We start from the raw sequence: 17,798 nt of genomic DNA on the forward strand, positions 1-17,798 counted from the left end.
TTCGAACTGCCAACCCTCTGATCGGCAAGCCCAAGAGGCTCAGTGGTTTAGAACACAGCGCTACCTGTGGTGTGGATGTGGCTGATGTCAAAAGGATGGTGAAAAAGGTACTGAAATATCTCTCTCTAGGAAGCCAATGGGACCCAAGGCTAGTTAACTTGGGGTGCGTCCTGCCCTAGGGAAATTAATGACTGCCACCATCATGATTTCACAAGACGCAAGTATTATGATTTATAACAGAGCTTTCCAAACTGTGTGTTGCGACACGTTAGTGTGTGGGCTGCAGTGTGTAGGTGTGTCACGTGAACGCTCCCTGTGCTCCTCCCGGGGCTCGAAAGGGGTGAGTTTAACCTCCGGTTTGCTAGTAAAACTGAATTACGGTGTCGCTAAATGATGCATGTCTAAAAAGTGTGTCACCGGGGCTGGTTTTTTTCAGCTGGAGCTCAATGGAACGCAGATCTGGTACCTCTCAGGTGGGCGCCATTGCCATTATAAGAGAACAAGGGAAGCGTTCATGGTGAAAACTTTGGAAAGCTCTGATTTATAAAATACAATATTGTGATGGATGCATTTTTGCTGGGGACTGACGTGATGCTGAATTGCAGGGTCTTGTGAATCTGCACTGTGCTGCAAGCTGCCCAGAGTGGCTGGAGAAACCTAACCAAATGGGTGGGGTAATAATAATAATAATAATAATAATAATAATAATAATAATATCCATTGCTTTATTGCTATATTTTCAGTATTTTTATGAATTTTTAAAATGCGCTTGTATCTTCTTTTTTTTGGTAATCCACTCGGGCATAATGTAATTTGACGTTGAGCAGGATATAACTGCAAATAGTAAATGCATTTTGACTCCCGCGTTGCAAATGAGCCTATAAGTGTTGGTTATGTTTAACTTTGGCATCATGATCTGAACGCTATGGTGCAGTTTATCATCAAGATGTCGAAAGAGCCTCTTGCCAGTTATGTTAATGCTAGCAGTCAAGATTGTGAACGGGTGGATAATAATGATAATAATAATAATTTATTATTTATACCCCGCCCATCTGGCTGGGTTTCCCAGTTAGCAAACTGGGCCAGCTTTCTCCTGCAGGAGTTGCCTCTTTAAATCTGTTCCTTTCACAGATGAAGCAAGCACGAAACCAGCGCAGTGTGAGCGCAGCTCTTAACCCACCCACGATGACCAATAAATGTTGGAGGATCGTCAAAGGAAAAAAAATAATGATCGGAGATAAAAGAGTTCCCCCTGCTTTCCCTCATGGCATATCATCTTCAGAACAAATAGGGAACATTTCCATGGATTTCGTTCAGCACCATATACTTCCCAAAAGCAAGTTCTTGAACAGGAAAAGAGAGCATGACAGCTAAATTGAATTAACGTCACCAAATTAAACTCCCGGTTCATCACTGCAAAATTAAGAAAGGGAGGGGGAGAAACACAACACACACACACACCCGAATCAAGTCATCATGTGTGATTTCTTTGCTTATGTAAGTTAATAGAAAAGCTATTTGACATTTGATACGAAACTGCCACCCTTCGCTGAAAGACAGCCAGCAATCTGATTATGCTCTAACGGTGTCCAGAATTATATGATTTTCTTTTGCTGGGTTTGTCGTTTCCAGTTTGGTAATCGCTTCTGTTTTTGTTTACTTCCCTCCTTGGAAACCTAGGAAGGAACCAGCAGGCCAGACATAGGGGACCTGTGGCCCTACAGATGTTGCCAAACTACATCTTCCATTATCCCTGAACATCCACCAATCCTTGCTGGGGGCTGTTGGGAGTGAGAGCCGGACAACATCTGGAGGACCACAAATTTCCCTATCCCTACTAGGTTGAACTTAGCCCAATAGCCACCTATTAAGTACTTGCCAGTTCCTCTGTTTTACTCATCCAAAACAGGGAGCAAAAATGGGAGGTTTATTGCACTTCTGGTAGGCTACTGAACATGGCTAGAGTTCATGGAATCATAGAATTGTAGAGTTGGAAGGTACCCGAGGGTCATCTAGTCCAACCCCTGCTATGCAGGAATCTCAACTAAAGCATCCCTAAAGCCTTTCCAACCTCTGCTTAAAAACCTCCAAGGAAAAAGGGCCTATCACTTTCTGAGGGAGTCGAACAGCCCTACCATCAGAAAGTTCTTCCTGATATTTATTCAGAATCTCCTTTCTTGTAACTTGAAGTCAATGGTTCGAGTCCTATCCTCTGGGGCAGGAGAAAACAAGCTTGCTCCATCTTCCATGTGATAGCCCTTGAGATATTTGAAGATGGCTATCATATCTCCTCTCAGTCTCCTCTTTTTCCAGGCTAAAGATACCCAGCTCCCTCAACCGTTCTTCATAAGGCTTGGTTTCCAGAACCCTGCTCATCTTGGTTGCACTCCTCTGCACACCTTCCAGCTTGTCAATTCTACCGCATGTTTTTTTATTTACAGTGGTACCCCTGGTTGCGAATGGGATCCGTTCCAGAGGCTCGTTCACAACCTGAAAAGAACGCAACCCACGTCTGCACACGCGCGGGTCGCGATTCGCTGCTTCTGTGCATGCGCGTGATGTCATTTTGCGCATCTGCGCATGTGCAAGTGGCAAAACCCGGAAGTAACCCTTTCTGGTACTTCTGGGCCACCGCAGGACGCAACCTGAAAATGGGAGGCCCCATTAGCTAAAGTGGTACCTCAGGTTAAGAACAGTTTCAGGTTAAGAACAGACCGCCGGAATGAATTAAGTACTTAACCTGAGGTACCACTGTAACACAAGACACGTAGTAGAACATGGATGGGGAATCTCAAGTCCTCTAGGCCTCTCTTTCTGGCCCTCCGAAGTTCCCCCAGGGCCGCATAACCCATCTCATAGCCACACCCCATATCCCTAATATTTTTGCCTGGCTGGAATCCAACTAACTCCTGAGGATTTCCCCCAGGCAATCCTTATTACTCAAGCCCTGCTCAGTGTCCCCACGTGCTTCTGCCTCGCTGTAACGTGCGCCTCTTGCTTGCTTGGATAGGGGAGGGAGAAGTGGGGTAGGGAGGCAGACAACTTTTGTGTGGCTGGAATGGGGCCTACTTCTGCTGCTTACCCTTGTGACAGGAGCGAGCCAGCAGAAAACCACACCAAACAAGTCAATTTTAACTCTTTACAGTGGTACCTTGGTTCTCAAACACCTTGGTACTCAAACACCTTGGAACCCAAACACTGCAAACACGGCAGTTTGCGAACTTTTTTCGGAAGCCAAATGTGCTCCGTTTTGAGTGTTACGCTTCCGATTTGAGTGCCACACTTCCGTTTTGAGTGTTAAGCTTCCGATTTGAGTGTTATGCTGAGGTCGATCTGTTTTTGCTATTTATTTTGCGTTTTTGTGGCTTTTTTGTTTTGTTTTTGTGACTGTGTAGAACCCAGTTCAGCAACTGATTGATTGATTGATTGTGTGACTGCAGGACATTGTTTCCTGCTTTCATTTTATGGATCAGTGGTCTCGTTAGATAGTAAAATTCATGTTAAATTACTGTTTTAGGGGTTGTTTTTAAAAGTTTGGAATGGATTAATTCATTTCGCATTACTTTCTCTGGGAAAGCGTGCCTCGGTTTTGGAACTCTTTACTTTTGGAACGGACTTCTGGAACGGATTAAGTTTGGGAACCAAGGTACCACTGTATTAGCAAAAAACAGGATCAGGACCGAAGTATCAGGGCTAATGAGCACAGAAACTCATCTCCAGCAAATCTTGTCCCCAAGAAGCAGTTGCAGAGACTTACATCCCCACAGCTGCCTAAGTCTCCTCCTTTTCAGTGCTTTTCTGAAGTAACCTGAGATTATGCCTGCGTGACGCTAAGTTCTCTGCTCTCTTCATGTGTCTCCAGGTTCTGGGAGACCTGGAGGAGGGGAGCTGGTCACAGCAGGAGGAGGAGACGCATGCCTTTTCACCAGCTGGACTCATCTCTGCCTCTTTGCCTCCCTCCTCTCCATCTTCAGCTTCTTCCTCTGAGTCTGGACTGCTTTCTGCCACGGACTCCACCCACTCACCAAGCCCTGTTCAGCTTCCAACACCTCTTTCCCCCAGTCTTCTCCCTCTGATCATTCACTGTTGTCTCACCACCAATCTCCAGTTGGTTCCTCCCACCATTTCTCTGTGTCCAGCCAGTCTGTGACACCTTGCCCATGTGGCCCCCACATGCTTATTCATGATGGCATGTGGCCCTCAGGCTGATAAATATCCCACACCCTTGTTCCAGAGCCACACAGCATTCCTAGCTCTTGAATAAACACCGGTTGGAGAGGACCAAACATTGTGGTCCCCACCTTTAACAACATTAGGGCAGCTCCCCCTTTTTACTGGCCCTGATAGGAAAGGTAAAGGGGACCCCTGACCATCAGGTCCAGTCGTGGCCGTCTCTGGGGTTGTGGTGCTCATCTCGCTTTATTGGCCGAGGGAGCCGGCATACATGTGGCCAGCATGACTAAGCTGCTTCCGGTGAACCAGAGCAGCGCACAGAAACGCCATTTACCTTCCTGCTGGAGCGGTACCTATTTATCTACTTGCACTGGTGTGCTTTTGAACTGCTAGGTTGGCAGGAGCAGGGACCGAGCAACAGGAGCTCACTCCGTCGCGGGGATTTGAACCGCCGACCTTCTGATCGGCAAGTCCTAGGCTCTGTGGTTTAACCCACAGCGCCACCCGTGTCCCTACTGGCCCTGATACTGCATCTCTAACCACAGTCTGATGCCCAGAAAAAAGCAGGCAAAATCCTTCTTGCCCAGTATTGCCAACTTTGGCTGGCATCACCTCTCCGGATCCTTTCCCCCGGAAATGCCAGGGACCCACCCTGGTTTTGCATGCAAAGCAGGGGTTCCAGCCCCCTCCCCAAATGAAACACGCCAAGAGCATCCGGAGCCCCTCTCTGAAAATGTTCCGCGAGTTCTTTTCGGGCGGCTGCGAGTGCAATTTAAGTTCAAGCCCAGCTCGGTTGACAGCTATCAAAAGCAGGAGCCTTATCTCAATGAGGATATTGTTTTCCAGCTGCAGTCATGCTATCTGCTGGCAGCAGCCCCCTTTTCTGAAATCTCTACAACTCCCTGAGTAAATAAGTAGATTCCTGACACGGTTCCAACTTCCAAAATATGCCTTTGAAGGGCTCAGCCAGCAGCAAGCCGCAATGATTTCCCCACCGCCGAACATGTCCATGTGAGACTCTAAGCTCTCAGTTAGATAAGAAAGGGGACTGAGGCTTGTTCGTTTTCGAAAGGAGGCAACCAGGGCCGTTTTTGAAAGATAAGAAGCCACTGAGGGACTCTGTCAGGACATGAACGGTCTGATTCACAGCGTGCATCAGCACAGGTTGGATTAAAATAATCTGGAGGCAGCTTGGCCTCCCTTGCCCGAGTGGTTCTGCTCCAGTTACACTGAATAGACTTTCTCGTTCATCCCTAATTGCAAATCACTTGGGGTCAGACAGACAGTGTCACGTCTATAAGAATGATCCTCTTAGGGAGCAATCCTACAGCAAGATCTGCCGGGATGAGTAGGGTTAGGATACAGCAGTTTTCTGGCTGAGCCAGTGTGTGTGTGTGTGTGTGTGTGTGTGTGTGTGTGTGTCTGCACAACTGGCATAATTCCTGATCCTTGGCTCAGCTGGAGATATGCTAGCATATCTCCTTCACTCCGAGCCCAGCTAGGTGAGGCTAAATTCCAGAACCTAAAACTACCTAACTGCGCTGCAGTGGGAAGAGAAAGCTACACGAGACGGGATTGTGGTCTGATCTGACAAAGCTATTTGTGTATCTTGATAGTCTCCAAAGGGGCAACACCTTTTCTTCTCCTTCTCGCGCAGGGCAACAGACAGGCCCACACATACCAGAGAGCTTAGGAGAGAAAGGGAAGGAGGATTTCTGCCCAGTATCGCTTCTGCCAAGTGAAACTCGCAGACGGAGTTTGGCTGAAACAACGCACACACTTTGCCCCAGGGCTATGAAATTCTGTTGACCCGGGTGCAACGGTAGAACAACGGCGTTGCCAAGGAAAACAAGCAGAAATGCATAGTGCGGCACAATAGGATTCCTCAGAGCTATGACAGGGCAGGTAAGATCTGTGGAAAAGAGTGCTGTTGGCCAATGAGGCAGTCCAGGAAGATTTTCTCAATGTCACCTGTCAAAGGTAGGCCCAAAGGAAGCACCTGGGCTGCAGCTCAGGGGTACGACTCATGTACCGTATTTTTCGCTCTATAGGACGCACTTTTTCCCCTTCAAAAATGAAGGGGAAATGTGTGTGCGTCCTATGGAGCGAAGACGCCATAGTCCCGCGACCCTCTCCCGGCTGGAGAGGTAACGCGCGGCTATGGCAGGAGCCTCTCCACTGCGCCTTTCCGCTGCTCCCTGACCTGCTCTTTGGGGCTGGTGGTGGGCTTCCCCCCGCCAGCCCCAAAGAGCAGGTTGAAAGGAACCTGAAGCCTGGAGAGCGAGAGGGGTCGGTGTGCACCGACCCCTCTCGCTCTCCAGGGTTCCAAGGTAGCCGCCTGAATGCACCTTAAACGGCACCTTGTTTTAGAGCGGGAAAACAAGAGGGGGAAAATTCTCCCACTCTGTGCGAAGCGCTTCCTGCCGCTTCGCTGAAGGGGCGCTGGGCAGAGAGCGGAAGAATTTCCCCCCCTTGTTCTCCCCCCTCTAAAACAAGGTGCGTCCTATTGTCCGGTGCGTCCTATGGTGCGACAAATACGGTAGGTCCCAGACTCTTCATTTCAGCAGCCTATTTTTCATGGAGAGAGTTGCTTTGTTGCTGCTTTTGTTAAACAACTCTTGCTTAGAAACCACGCAGTGGCAAACCTGCAAACCTTGTTTTGCCTTCTGCACAACCATGCAGATTAATTTACTAGGATCCCTTTGATGGACCTTTAAAAAATAACTCTTAAGTTCCTTTTAACTGAAGTATTTAATGTCATAGAAGAGGCAGTCTGCATTCTCTCTTGTACCAGACAAGATACCTCTTCAAAATTGGTGCTTGCTGCATGCTGTGCAGACGTGATATGAAAACAAAGCATCCAGACGAAAATGTATGCTGATGGAAACTTATTAAAATTTACAAAAGGAAGACCTCTTTTTAAAAAACAACAACAAAAAGAACAACAACTAAGTGACTAGCCAAGTTGTACCACTTTGGACTGCAGGTGATGGCGCAAGTCTTGTTGAGAAAGCTCACTGATGTCAATAATTCTCTGCGCATGAAAAACTAGGATGTTTTAAAGGGTCGCTTTTGAATAGCCTTTGCCCTGAGATGCTAGCTTCCCTGATGCTGGTGGACTACAGGTCCCATGAGCTATAGGCAGCTTGGCCGGTGGGTCAGGGGTGATGGGAGATGTAGACTAGCAATATCTTGAGGAGCCCAGAACCCTGATACGTTAATTGAAGTGGAGGAGCACTCAGACCTGCGTTGCAAAGGAAGAAGAAGAAGAAGAGTTTGGATTTGATATCCCGCTTTATCACTACCCGAAGGAGTCTCAAAGCGGCTAACATTCTCCTTTCCCTTCCTCCCCCACAACAAACACTCTGTGAGGTGAGTGGGGCTGAGAGACTTCAGAGAAGTGTGACTGGCCCAAGGTCACCCAGCAGCTGCATGTGGAGGAGCGGAGACACGAACCCGGTTCCCCAGATTATGAGTCCACCGCTCTTAACCACTACACCACACTGCGTAATCCGTTCTGGAACGTAATCCGTTCTAGAAGACTGTTCGACTTCCAAAACGTTCAACATCCAAGGCAAGATTTCCGATCAGTTGCAAGAGCTTTTTGCACTAAAGCAGAAGCAGCGCCGGATGTTCAAGTTCCAAAAAACGTTCAAAAACTGGGTTTTCGCCGTTCGGGAGCTGAAACGTACAATAACTGAGGCGTTCGAGAACCGAGATTGGTCTGCAATTGAATCCACCTCTCAAGATTAGGGTGTCAGAAGAGTCATACAGTGGTACCTCGGGTTACATACGCTTCAGGTTACAGACTCGGCTAACCCAGAAATAGTGCTTCAGGTTAAGAACTTTGCTTCAGGATAAGAACAGAAATCGTGCTCGAGCGGCGTGGCGGCAACAGGAGGCCCCATTAGCTAAAGTGGTGCTTCAGGTTAAGAACAGTTTCAGGTTCGAATTAAGTACTTAACCTGAGGTACCACTGTATTTCAATATTGATAAGGATTTTGTACCTGCCTACTCAGAAGTAAGTCCCACTGCATTCTGCAGGAATGCAGCTTTCTTTTATTACATTCTTGGAAGCTTTTGAAATGGTCAAATGGAAACAAATACAATTTTGCATTTGAGCAGCTGACCTAACAGCAACAAGGCTTGAAATGTTTTGTTACCAGCCTTGGTTCACTTACTGATCCCAAGGAAAATCCTTCTCCCACTCCCGTCAAATGGCTGCAGGTTTGCACAAGAAATACACCAACGAGCTTGAAATTTAAATTTCATCACCGCGGGAGCTAATTTGTTTTGACAGATAAGGAATGCCAGGTAGTTAATTTATTATTATTATTATTTCTGACGGGCAACATTTTTCCTCTCCAGCTATATATAATTATATGGGAACGGATTCACTCCATGCTAATATCTGAAGAGAGCTTGAAGGCCCAATCAAAGAACTATACATTGGTACCTCGGGTTACATACGCTTCAGGTTACATACGCTTCAGGTTACAGACTCCGCTAACCCAGAAATAGTACCTCGGGTTAAGAACTTTGCCTCAGGATGAGAGCAGAAATCGTGCTCCGGCGGCGCAGCGGCAGCAGGAGGCCCCATTAGTTAAAGTGGTGCTTCAGGTTAAGAACAGTTTCAGGTTAAGAACGGACCTCCAGAATGAATTAAGTACTTACCCCGAGGTACCACTGTAGATGCATCACTAGTAAAGCAGTTTCTGGGGCTATCTTGTGGTGCAATCCTACACACGTCCACTCAGAGTTAAGACCCACTGAATTTAGGGGGACTAACTCGCAGGGAAGTGTGTATAGGACTGCAGCTATAGATAGGGAAGGGCCAAAGCTCATCGGGAGAGCATTTGCCTTGCACGCAGAATGCCTCATGCTCAATCCTCACCATCTGGGAAAAGTCTCACACATTTGCGCAGCCGACATATCATACCAGCAATCTTTCTCTCTAGCCCTCCGGTATAATTCCATCTTTCTTCAGTCTCGGAGCGCTGTTGCTTATGTAAGCAAAATGGCATGGCCCACACCTGAGAAGAAGGTACTAGTGCGCTTGGGAGAACCGCAAGGTTTGCAGAAGTTAAAAAAAATCTTCAGCAAAAATAAAATAAATGCTCTGATGATGAAATCCCTTCCTTTCCCCATATCATTCCGATACGGACTGACTGTTGAAGCAGCTAGAATCCGGAACTTTCTAGGCAGGGGACTAAAGTCAACAGCAAAGCAATCCCGACTTACCAAACATGACTCTTAATGGAATACTGACACTACAAACTCATAGACCAGTCTTTTCTCAACCTTGGATGTTGTTGGACTACAACTCCCATCATCCCTTGCTAGCTAGGGATGATGGGAGTTGTAGTCCAACAACATCCAGGGACCCAAGGTTGAGAAAGGCTGTCGTAGATGTTTTATATCATTATAACTGCCATAGCTCAACAGCCCTGGCCTGCCTTCCCCTCATTCTTTAACAGATACTACTTGGTTATGGTTTTCTATTAGGGCCAAACACACGCACCTTTCCCATTTTGTTAACGAGATTTTTTGACTGCATTATAGAATGAAATCCTTGTCAATTTCATGTTAATTATTGCCAATTTATAACATAAAAAACCGAGTCTCTTAATGCATGTTGCTTCTCCTGCGTCCTTTGCTGGCCTTCAAGCCTATGTCCTTTTTGCTGCCAAATTACACGTGACGAAAAGCGGATATTTCCACACTATACTTAACAATGGGGGAAGCCACTTCTATCATGGTTTGAGCTCAATGGCATGGCAGCAAATAAAACACAAAAATGTTAATTGGTATAGAAGCCATTTTATAATCACCACATGGAGGCCAAGCTGCTCAATCACTCTATAATTTGCAAATCCCTTTTGTATTTTTAGTTCGGTCAAAACATAACATTGCACGAGGTAAAGTGGAACTCTTCGGGATATAAGCATACTTCCTTAACATACCTTTCCAGAATATCTTCACATTTTTTCTCTGCTCATCCACTTAAAATTACGAGAATATCTGTGATGGCCTGGGATTCGGACTCGGACGCTGAACCTGAGGAATCCCAGCCTGCACAGGAGCCCGCACCTCCAGAACCAGCTGAGCCGGGGCTGGGGCTTGAGCCTGAAGGTCCTCACCTGTGCTGGATCCTCAGGTGCAGGCACCAGCTGAGTCTGCTCTGGCTCCTGAGGTGATGGAGGGCCCATTGCCTACAGGTGCTCCACTCTCAGCCCTGTCAGGGGAAGCTGAGGTTGCCTCTGGGTCCGGTAACCCTCCAGCCTCTCCTGAGCTACAGAGGCTCAGGGCAGAGAGGCAGAGGGAACTAAGTTCTCGCAGGAGGAGTGCTCGCCTCCAGGCCAGGAGAGGTGAGTCACCTGTGGACCGGGGTCGCCCTATGCCTCGGGGCAGATAAAAGCCAGCCAGCCCCAGTCCCAGGTTGCGGGAGCAACATTGTTGGTAGCCTGTTCCTGCCTGAGCTCCTGACCTCACCCAACTCCCTGCCTTGGACCCAGCTTCAGCTTTGATGGACTGCCTCCATACTGCACCCTCGACCTTGGACTGGACTCGGACCTCACTGCACAGTTAACCCTCGGGACCAGCAGAATATCCATCTGTTACAAGCCATCTATAAAGAAAGCGAATCTGAGACAACTGAACCCTTTTCAGACTTGAGCCATGCAAAACTTCTCTCTATGTGATGGACTGCAACGTTTCTGCAGGCTGTCATCAGCTAGCCTGTCAAACCATTGGCTGAGCTGCTGTGAAGTCATGGGGTTACTTCCACACCTAACAGTTTAGTCTGAAGTTGCCACGCTATTTGTCCACTTGTGAAATGAGGAATCCATCTGATGTACAACTGTCTGTTGTGAAGAAAGCGCAACTGAAGCTTTCAAGGGCTCCTGCACTTTTAATTAAAGGTTACCTATTTGCAGGTCCTGTTTTGTTGCTTCCCCTTAAGCCTGACCAGAGGATTTGTGAACAGGAACAGGAAGTGGCGTGGGGAAAATTAAGAGAAATAATCTAGCTAACCGACTATTCACCACAGATTCTCTACTCAATCTCAAGAGGAGGCAATAAAACGGGTAGGGCCTGCAAATAGGAAACTTTTAATTAAAGGCACAGGAGTCCTCAAAAGTTTAAGTAGAGTTTCTTTGTACTGGATAGGCTTGTGCTCCACTGCACATCAGATTGGCTCTCCATTTAAAGCATCTTAGGCAGGGAGATATATTTTTCTCAGTGTCTGCTAAGCTGATCCTTTTAATTGAAGTTGCCAAGGCCTGAACTAGGGATCTTCCGCACGGCTTTGCCATTGATTTCCCTTATGTTCCCTCCCTAGATTAGCAATTGCACTTTGCTAGTGAGCTATATCCTCACCCCCCCCCCAGCTCTGATCCTTTGGTCAGAGATCCAGTCTGAAGCTTGCCAGCATTTCAAACAAGCTAGCTAATGAACAACATTTGCATGAGTGTACACCCACCACTCCCCAGGATAAAATTCCCAGGATGTTAGCGATGGTAATTCCTTTTAAAAAAAATTTTTTGCACAATCAGGAATAGGGCTTGCAGCAATCCTGTAAACTCTGGAGACTGTTTCTCATTGTGTTTGTTTGTATAAATAGTTTACTTTAACATCTGTTCCTCCAGCGCATATCATTTTTGTGAAAGAAACGACCCGGAGCCAAATTCTGCTTTTGATTCATAAACACTTGTTCTAAGGCTAACCAGTGGGAGATCCAAGTGCACGTCAGCAAAGGCATCTTCCAAGATTTGGGCTATTGATTTTTCTTTTCTTTTTAATTCCCTGGCTTCAATAGAGAGAGGCCTTTCTATCTAATTATATTAAATAGTGGTTTAAATGGTCATAATCGAGACAAGCTGTATGAAATAGCTGTAGTTCCTTTCTCGGTATTCATAGAGGCAGCGCCAACCTCATTTACCAACAAACACATCACTCTCAAATTAAGTTACCATTAATGGGATGCTCTCATGGGGTTTATTTTATGAATCAGAATATAAACATGTTGGATGGAATCCTTACCCTAGAAAAACCACTGCCCAAACCACCATTGATTTCCACGGACCTCAAGCTTCTTCTGCCCTGGCCAAAGGCTCAAATTCAACGCTCTTTAAATCACAGTTGATAAATAAGCAACAATGTCTTAAAGGACAGTCCCGCACAACCTGTGAATGTCCAATATATACGCTACTTCCCATATTATGTAGTACAAGTGTGCCTTGCAACAAAATCATAGAAGCAAAGAATTGTAAAGTTGGAAGGGACCTAAGGGTCATCTAGTACAACCTCCTGCAATGCAGGAATCTCAACTAAAGCATCCATGACAGATGGCTACCCAACCGCTGCTAAAATACATCCATTGAAGGAGAGTCCACCACCTCCCGAAGGAGACTCTTCCACTGTTGAACAGCCCTCACCACCAGAAAGTTCTTCCTGATGTTTAGTCGTAACCTCCTTTCTTGTAACTGAAGCCATTGGTTCGGATCCTATCCTCCGGAGCTGGAGAAAACAAGCTTGCTCCACCCTCCGTGTGACAGTCCTTTAGATATTTGAAGATTGTGGGTTAAACCACAGAGCCTAGGACTTGCCGATCAGAAGGTTGGCGGTTCAAATCCCCGTGACGGGTGAGCTCCCGTTGCTCGGTCCCTGCTCCTGCCAACCTAGCAGTTCAAAAGCACATCAAAGTGCAAGTAGATAAATAGGTACCACTCCAGTGGGAAGGTAAATGGCGTTTCCGTGCGCTGCTCTGGTTCGCCAGAAGCGGCTTAGTCATGCTGGCCACATGACCTGGAAGCTGTACGCCGGCTCCCTTGGCCAATAAAGTGAGATGAGCGCCGCAACCCCAGAGTGGACCTAATGGTCAGGGGTCCCTTTACCCTTTACCTTTATCATATCTCCTGTCATTCTCCTGTTATCCAGGATATACATACTCAAGTCCCTCAATTGTTTCTCCTAAGTCTTGGCTTCTAGGCCCTTGATCATCTTGGTTACCCTCTTCTGCAGTAGATCCTCACCACATTAACAGGAATTCTCCTACTCAAGGTTCTAGCCAGCCAGCAGTGACTCCCTGGGATAGCGAACCAGCTTCAGCTGATTAGCCAGCTGCACCCCTACATAGAGATAGTCTACTCTGATAAAGTCCAGCTTAAAAGGTTAAAGGTAAAGGGACCCTTGACCATTAGGTCCAGTCGTGACTGACTCTGGGGTTGTGGCACTCATCTCGCTTTATTGGCAGAGGGAGCCAGCGTACAGCTTCCAGGTCATGTGGCCAGCATGACTAAGCCGCTTCTGGCGAACCAGAGCAGCGCACGGAAACACCGTTTACCTTCCCACCGGAGCAGTACCTATTTATCTACTTGCACTTTGACGTGCTTTCAAACTGCTAGGTTGGCAGGAGCAGGGACCGAGCAACGGGAGCTCACCCCGTCGCGGGGATTTGAACCGCCGACCTTCTGATCGGAAGCCCTAGGCTCTGTGGTTTAGATCACAGCGCCACCTGTGCCCCTAACCTCCAGCTTAGACTACTAATATATGTGGGGCTGCCTCTGAAGGAAGTTTGGAAGTGCAGCTTGGTTAGAATGCAGCTGCTAGGCTGGTAACTGGGACTAGGGGCTGCGAGCATATTAGGCCAGTGTTTTGCGAACATGTAGTGGCAAACTGATCCATTTCCGGGGTCGATTCAAAATGCATTTAAAAATGCATAATTTTATCCTGCATAGCAACGTAGGAAGCTGCCTGATACCAAGGTAGACTGGGGGTTGAACCTGCGACCTTCTGCCTAAGAGGCAAGATGCTCTACCACTGAGCTACAATCTAAAGCTATATAAATATGTGCTCTGAGGATGATGTACTTCAGATAAAATAAATTCAACAATGCATCTTTTGCGAGAAGAATTATGTTTAAAATGTGCATTTAGATACAAATTTTCATGCGCATTGGAAAAAGGAGGAATTTGCAGATTAAGGCAGGAATACGACAAACTGACTTCAGAATGGGCAGGTGCCGAAACCGATGGAGAGCAGAAATAAGCTGACTCAGTTCTTACTACAACCTCATCCCTTTCTTCTGAATTACGGTACCTTCTCTGATATAAGTCACTAAGGCTACATTACCTGCCCTTCCTGTTATTCTCTACTACATAGCAGGGGCAAACAGATAAGCACAAGTCCCCCCCTTGCTTCAATTTTGCTGGCATAAGTCCATGTTTCTTTCTGATTTTTTTTTAAGAATGCAAGACAACTCCGCGTACATTTATTACATGCATTTGTGTACATATTCCCCACCACTCCCCTCAATAATAATAATAATAATAATAAATTAAGTCAATGCACTTTCTCCTAAAACACATATTTGAATATGCATTTCAACTGTGGGTTTTTTGGGTGTGCATGTTATGCGCACCGAAATGGCATTGCAAAATCTGGCTAAGGGTGCAATTCGACCAGTTTTGTTCCAATCAACAACTGAGTTCAGGATGGTTGAACCGGGCCAATCTGGTGCGGAAAGGGGGCCAAACGAATCCCACCCCCCTCCCTGATACAGGGATGTAAAGCTTGGCATAAGATGACTTCCTTACCTTGGCACACGTTGTGATCGCTGGCTTCAAACCCGGCCGCACACTGTATCCCCGGGACAGTCCTTCGAGCTATGGCATTGCCATTTCGGCCATTAGGCACAGGCACGGGTTCAGGCACAGGTTGCTCTTGACCGTTGTTGACGATAATCTGAGCCGTTCTGGGCAGGCAGAGGTATCCTCCGAAGTGGTTCACGCATTTCATCCCACCTTTGCATGCATCGTGCACGATTTCACATTCGTCGATATCTGCGGTCGGAAACAAGGCGAAGGTGAGCACCAAAACGGCAGCATCCTCCTGCCTCGGATGCAGGCGAGTGTCTCAGGCAGGCGGCAGGTGTGAGAATGTTATCAGCACTTCCACATGGAAAGAAAAGGTAGGGGAAGAGGCAGCAACGGCCTGTCCTATTTCAACATAATCATAATCATAATTTATTATTTATACCCCGCCCATCTGGCTGAGCTTCCCCAGCCACTCTGGGCAGCTTCCAATCAAGTGTTAAAAACAATACAGCATTAAATATTAAAAACTTCCCTAAACAGGGCTGCCTTCAGATGTCTTTTAAAGAGAAGATAGCTACTTATTTCCTTCACATTTGAAGGGAATGTTCCACAGGGCGGGCGCCACTACCGAGAAGGCCCTCTGTCTGGTTCCCTGTAACCTCACTTCTTGCAATGAGGGAACCGCCAGAAGGCCCTCGGCGCTGGATCTCAGTGTCCGGGCTGAACGATGGGGGTGGAGACGCTCCTTCAGGTATACTGGGCCGAGTCCGTTTAGGGCTTTAAAGGTCAGCCCCAACACTTTGAATTGTGCTTGGAAACGTAGTGGGAGCCAATGCAGATCTCTCAGGACCGGTGTTATGTGGTCCTGGGTGAAACAGAAAGGTGCTCCTCCACTCACTGCTAACTGGGGTTGCATGACTACAGCTTCTGCCAATTATTTTTTTCCATTGATTTTCCAAATTATTACAAGTAAAACCAAATTAATTCAATCTAATATTTCCAAAACCGGTTTCCCGCTCTCGTTACATGTCCAAGATGTACCCCCAACTGCTGCATCAGTTTTCACTTAGTCTCTAGTTGACATCACTTCACAACTGAGCCAGTGTGGTGTAGTGGTTAAGAGCGATGGACTCGTAATCTGGTGAACCGGGTTCACTTCCCCACTCCTCCACATGCAGCTGCTGGGTGACCTTACGCTAGTCACACTTCTCTGAAGTCTCTCAGCCTCACTCCCCTCACAAAGTGTTTGCTGTGAGGGAGGAAGGGAAAGGAGATTGTTAGTCACTTTGAGACTCCTTAGGGTAGTGATAAAGTGGGATATCAAAGCCAATTGCCAGTAATATTTTCGTTCAGCTGCCCCTTTACAGTGACTACGGCAGGAGTCAGCAAACCTTTTCAGCAGGGGGCCGGTCCACTGTCCCTCATACCTTGTGGGGGGCTGGACTATATTTTGAAAAAAATAAATAAAAATTGAATGAATTCCTATGCCCCACAGATAACCCAGAGATGCCTTTCAAACAAAAACACACATTCTACTCATGTAAAAACATGCTGATTCCCGGATAGTCTGCAGGCTGGATTTAGAAGGCGATTGGGCCTGATCTGGCCCCTGGCGCTTAGTTTGCCTACCCATGGACTATGGCTTCTGGCAAGAACATGGGAGAGGTGAGTAAGATATATGCTGTAATATTTTTTCCTTGCTGCTGCAGGAGCAGCAGTGGACAAGCAGGACACCCACCCCCAGCCACGGGAGATGTGAAAAGTGGCGGCAGCAGCAGCGATATCTCGCGAGAGTTCCACAAAATCTCATGAGATGTTGCCATAAGCTGCTGCTGCTGCTTCGCTTTGCTTCTCTGGCGGCAGCGACAGGGGCTGGCAGTGTTTCTGCAGGAGTGCTGGCCATTCCCCTGTGTCAGGGACTGGGCAGAGGAGGAAGGGTAAAGACCGCCTCCCCATCCTGACCCTTCTAGGGAGGAGGAAGAGGAAGCCAGTATAGATTTACAACAGAGGTTTGAGGCAGGTCGCAGCTCAGAGGCAGATGTGGGGGAAAGCTGGGAAATCATGGGAGAGCCAGAGCAACACCTGGCGGACACGTTGTCACTAGAAAGCATCCCAGACCCTCCATCTCCCAGAACCCGGCGAGCCTTAAAAGCAGGAGAGCAAAGAGCACAAAGACAGAGCACGTAGCAGCACCCGCAGAAGTGATGAATGAGGAAGTGGAAGAGACAGGGTGTGTCTCTCTGTAAAGATTGAAACAAAAAAGGACGGTAAGAAACTTTTCCTTGTCTTCATACTTTCCTGGGCAACCAGCCGGGAACTGCTGGCAGCATCCTGACACCCTTGGGTCCTCAGTCCACCTCATGGGGAGAGGGGAATTGGATGTGCGAGAGGTACACAGCTAAGCCAATTGCATGTGCAATGCTCAACCATTATTGAGCTCTGCATTACCCTCCTAAATGACTGCTGTCCATGCTGTCGAATGGGAATGTTCCATGATGCACTCTTTAACGATAAGGGGTGCTTTAAATGAATGGCATGAATGTGACTATAACCCAACAAGATCTGAAGAGCACCACATTGGCTATCCCTGCAGTAAATGGATCATTCTCACTGCCCCAGAAGGAAATATCAATGACGAAGAATGCAAATCTGTGCTGGAGAGAAACTGATACAGTGGATGCGATTCCAAAAACCAGGATATGGCCACAATGTTTGTGCTCCTTCCCATGCTTTCTCCATAGTCTCTGCACTGGAAAAGACCATGGAGAAAATTCCACTATGCAGACGGAATTCTCATTAGTTCAAGCTCAGGATTCCCTTTAGCAGATATAAATTCATCAATGTGCTGCTTGTTACAGTTTACTGTACCTTTGCATCGCTGCATGACGGGATCCCATTCGTAACCATCTGTGCATTGCTGCATGTAAAGCAAAGAAAACCAATTAGCACAATCAAAACAATAATATGGATTAATATATTTTCTGCTGTTAAGATCAGGCCCCAGTTTTATGGAGTTTTCAGGAAAGAGAC

The 17,798-nt window shown here is 47.1% G+C and overlaps 1 protein-coding gene across 3 annotated transcripts in view; it reads right to left on the minus strand.

The window, feature by feature from the left end:
* EFEMP1 (EGF containing fibulin extracellular matrix protein 1) overlaps positions 1-17,798 on the minus strand; it is a 71,461-nt gene that overhangs the window by 38,007 nt on the left and 15,656 nt on the right. For all 3 annotated transcript variants that reach the window (XM_053383684.1, XM_053383683.1, XM_053383685.1), the window contains exons 4-5: positions 17,637-17,685; positions 14,769-15,014 (exon numbers count right to left, since the gene is read on the minus strand). In XM_053383684.1, coding sequence (XP_053239659.1) covers positions 14,769-15,014; positions 17,637-17,685 — 295 coding nt within the window. The remainder of the gene's footprint in view (positions 1-14,768; positions 15,015-17,636; positions 17,686-17,798) is intronic.

This window comes from Podarcis raffonei, chromosome 3 (assembly GCF_027172205.1).
Source record: "Podarcis raffonei isolate rPodRaf1 chromosome 3, rPodRaf1.pri, whole genome shotgun sequence".
Taxonomy (NCBI): Eukaryota; Metazoa; Chordata; class Lepidosauria; order Squamata; family Lacertidae; genus Podarcis; species Podarcis raffonei.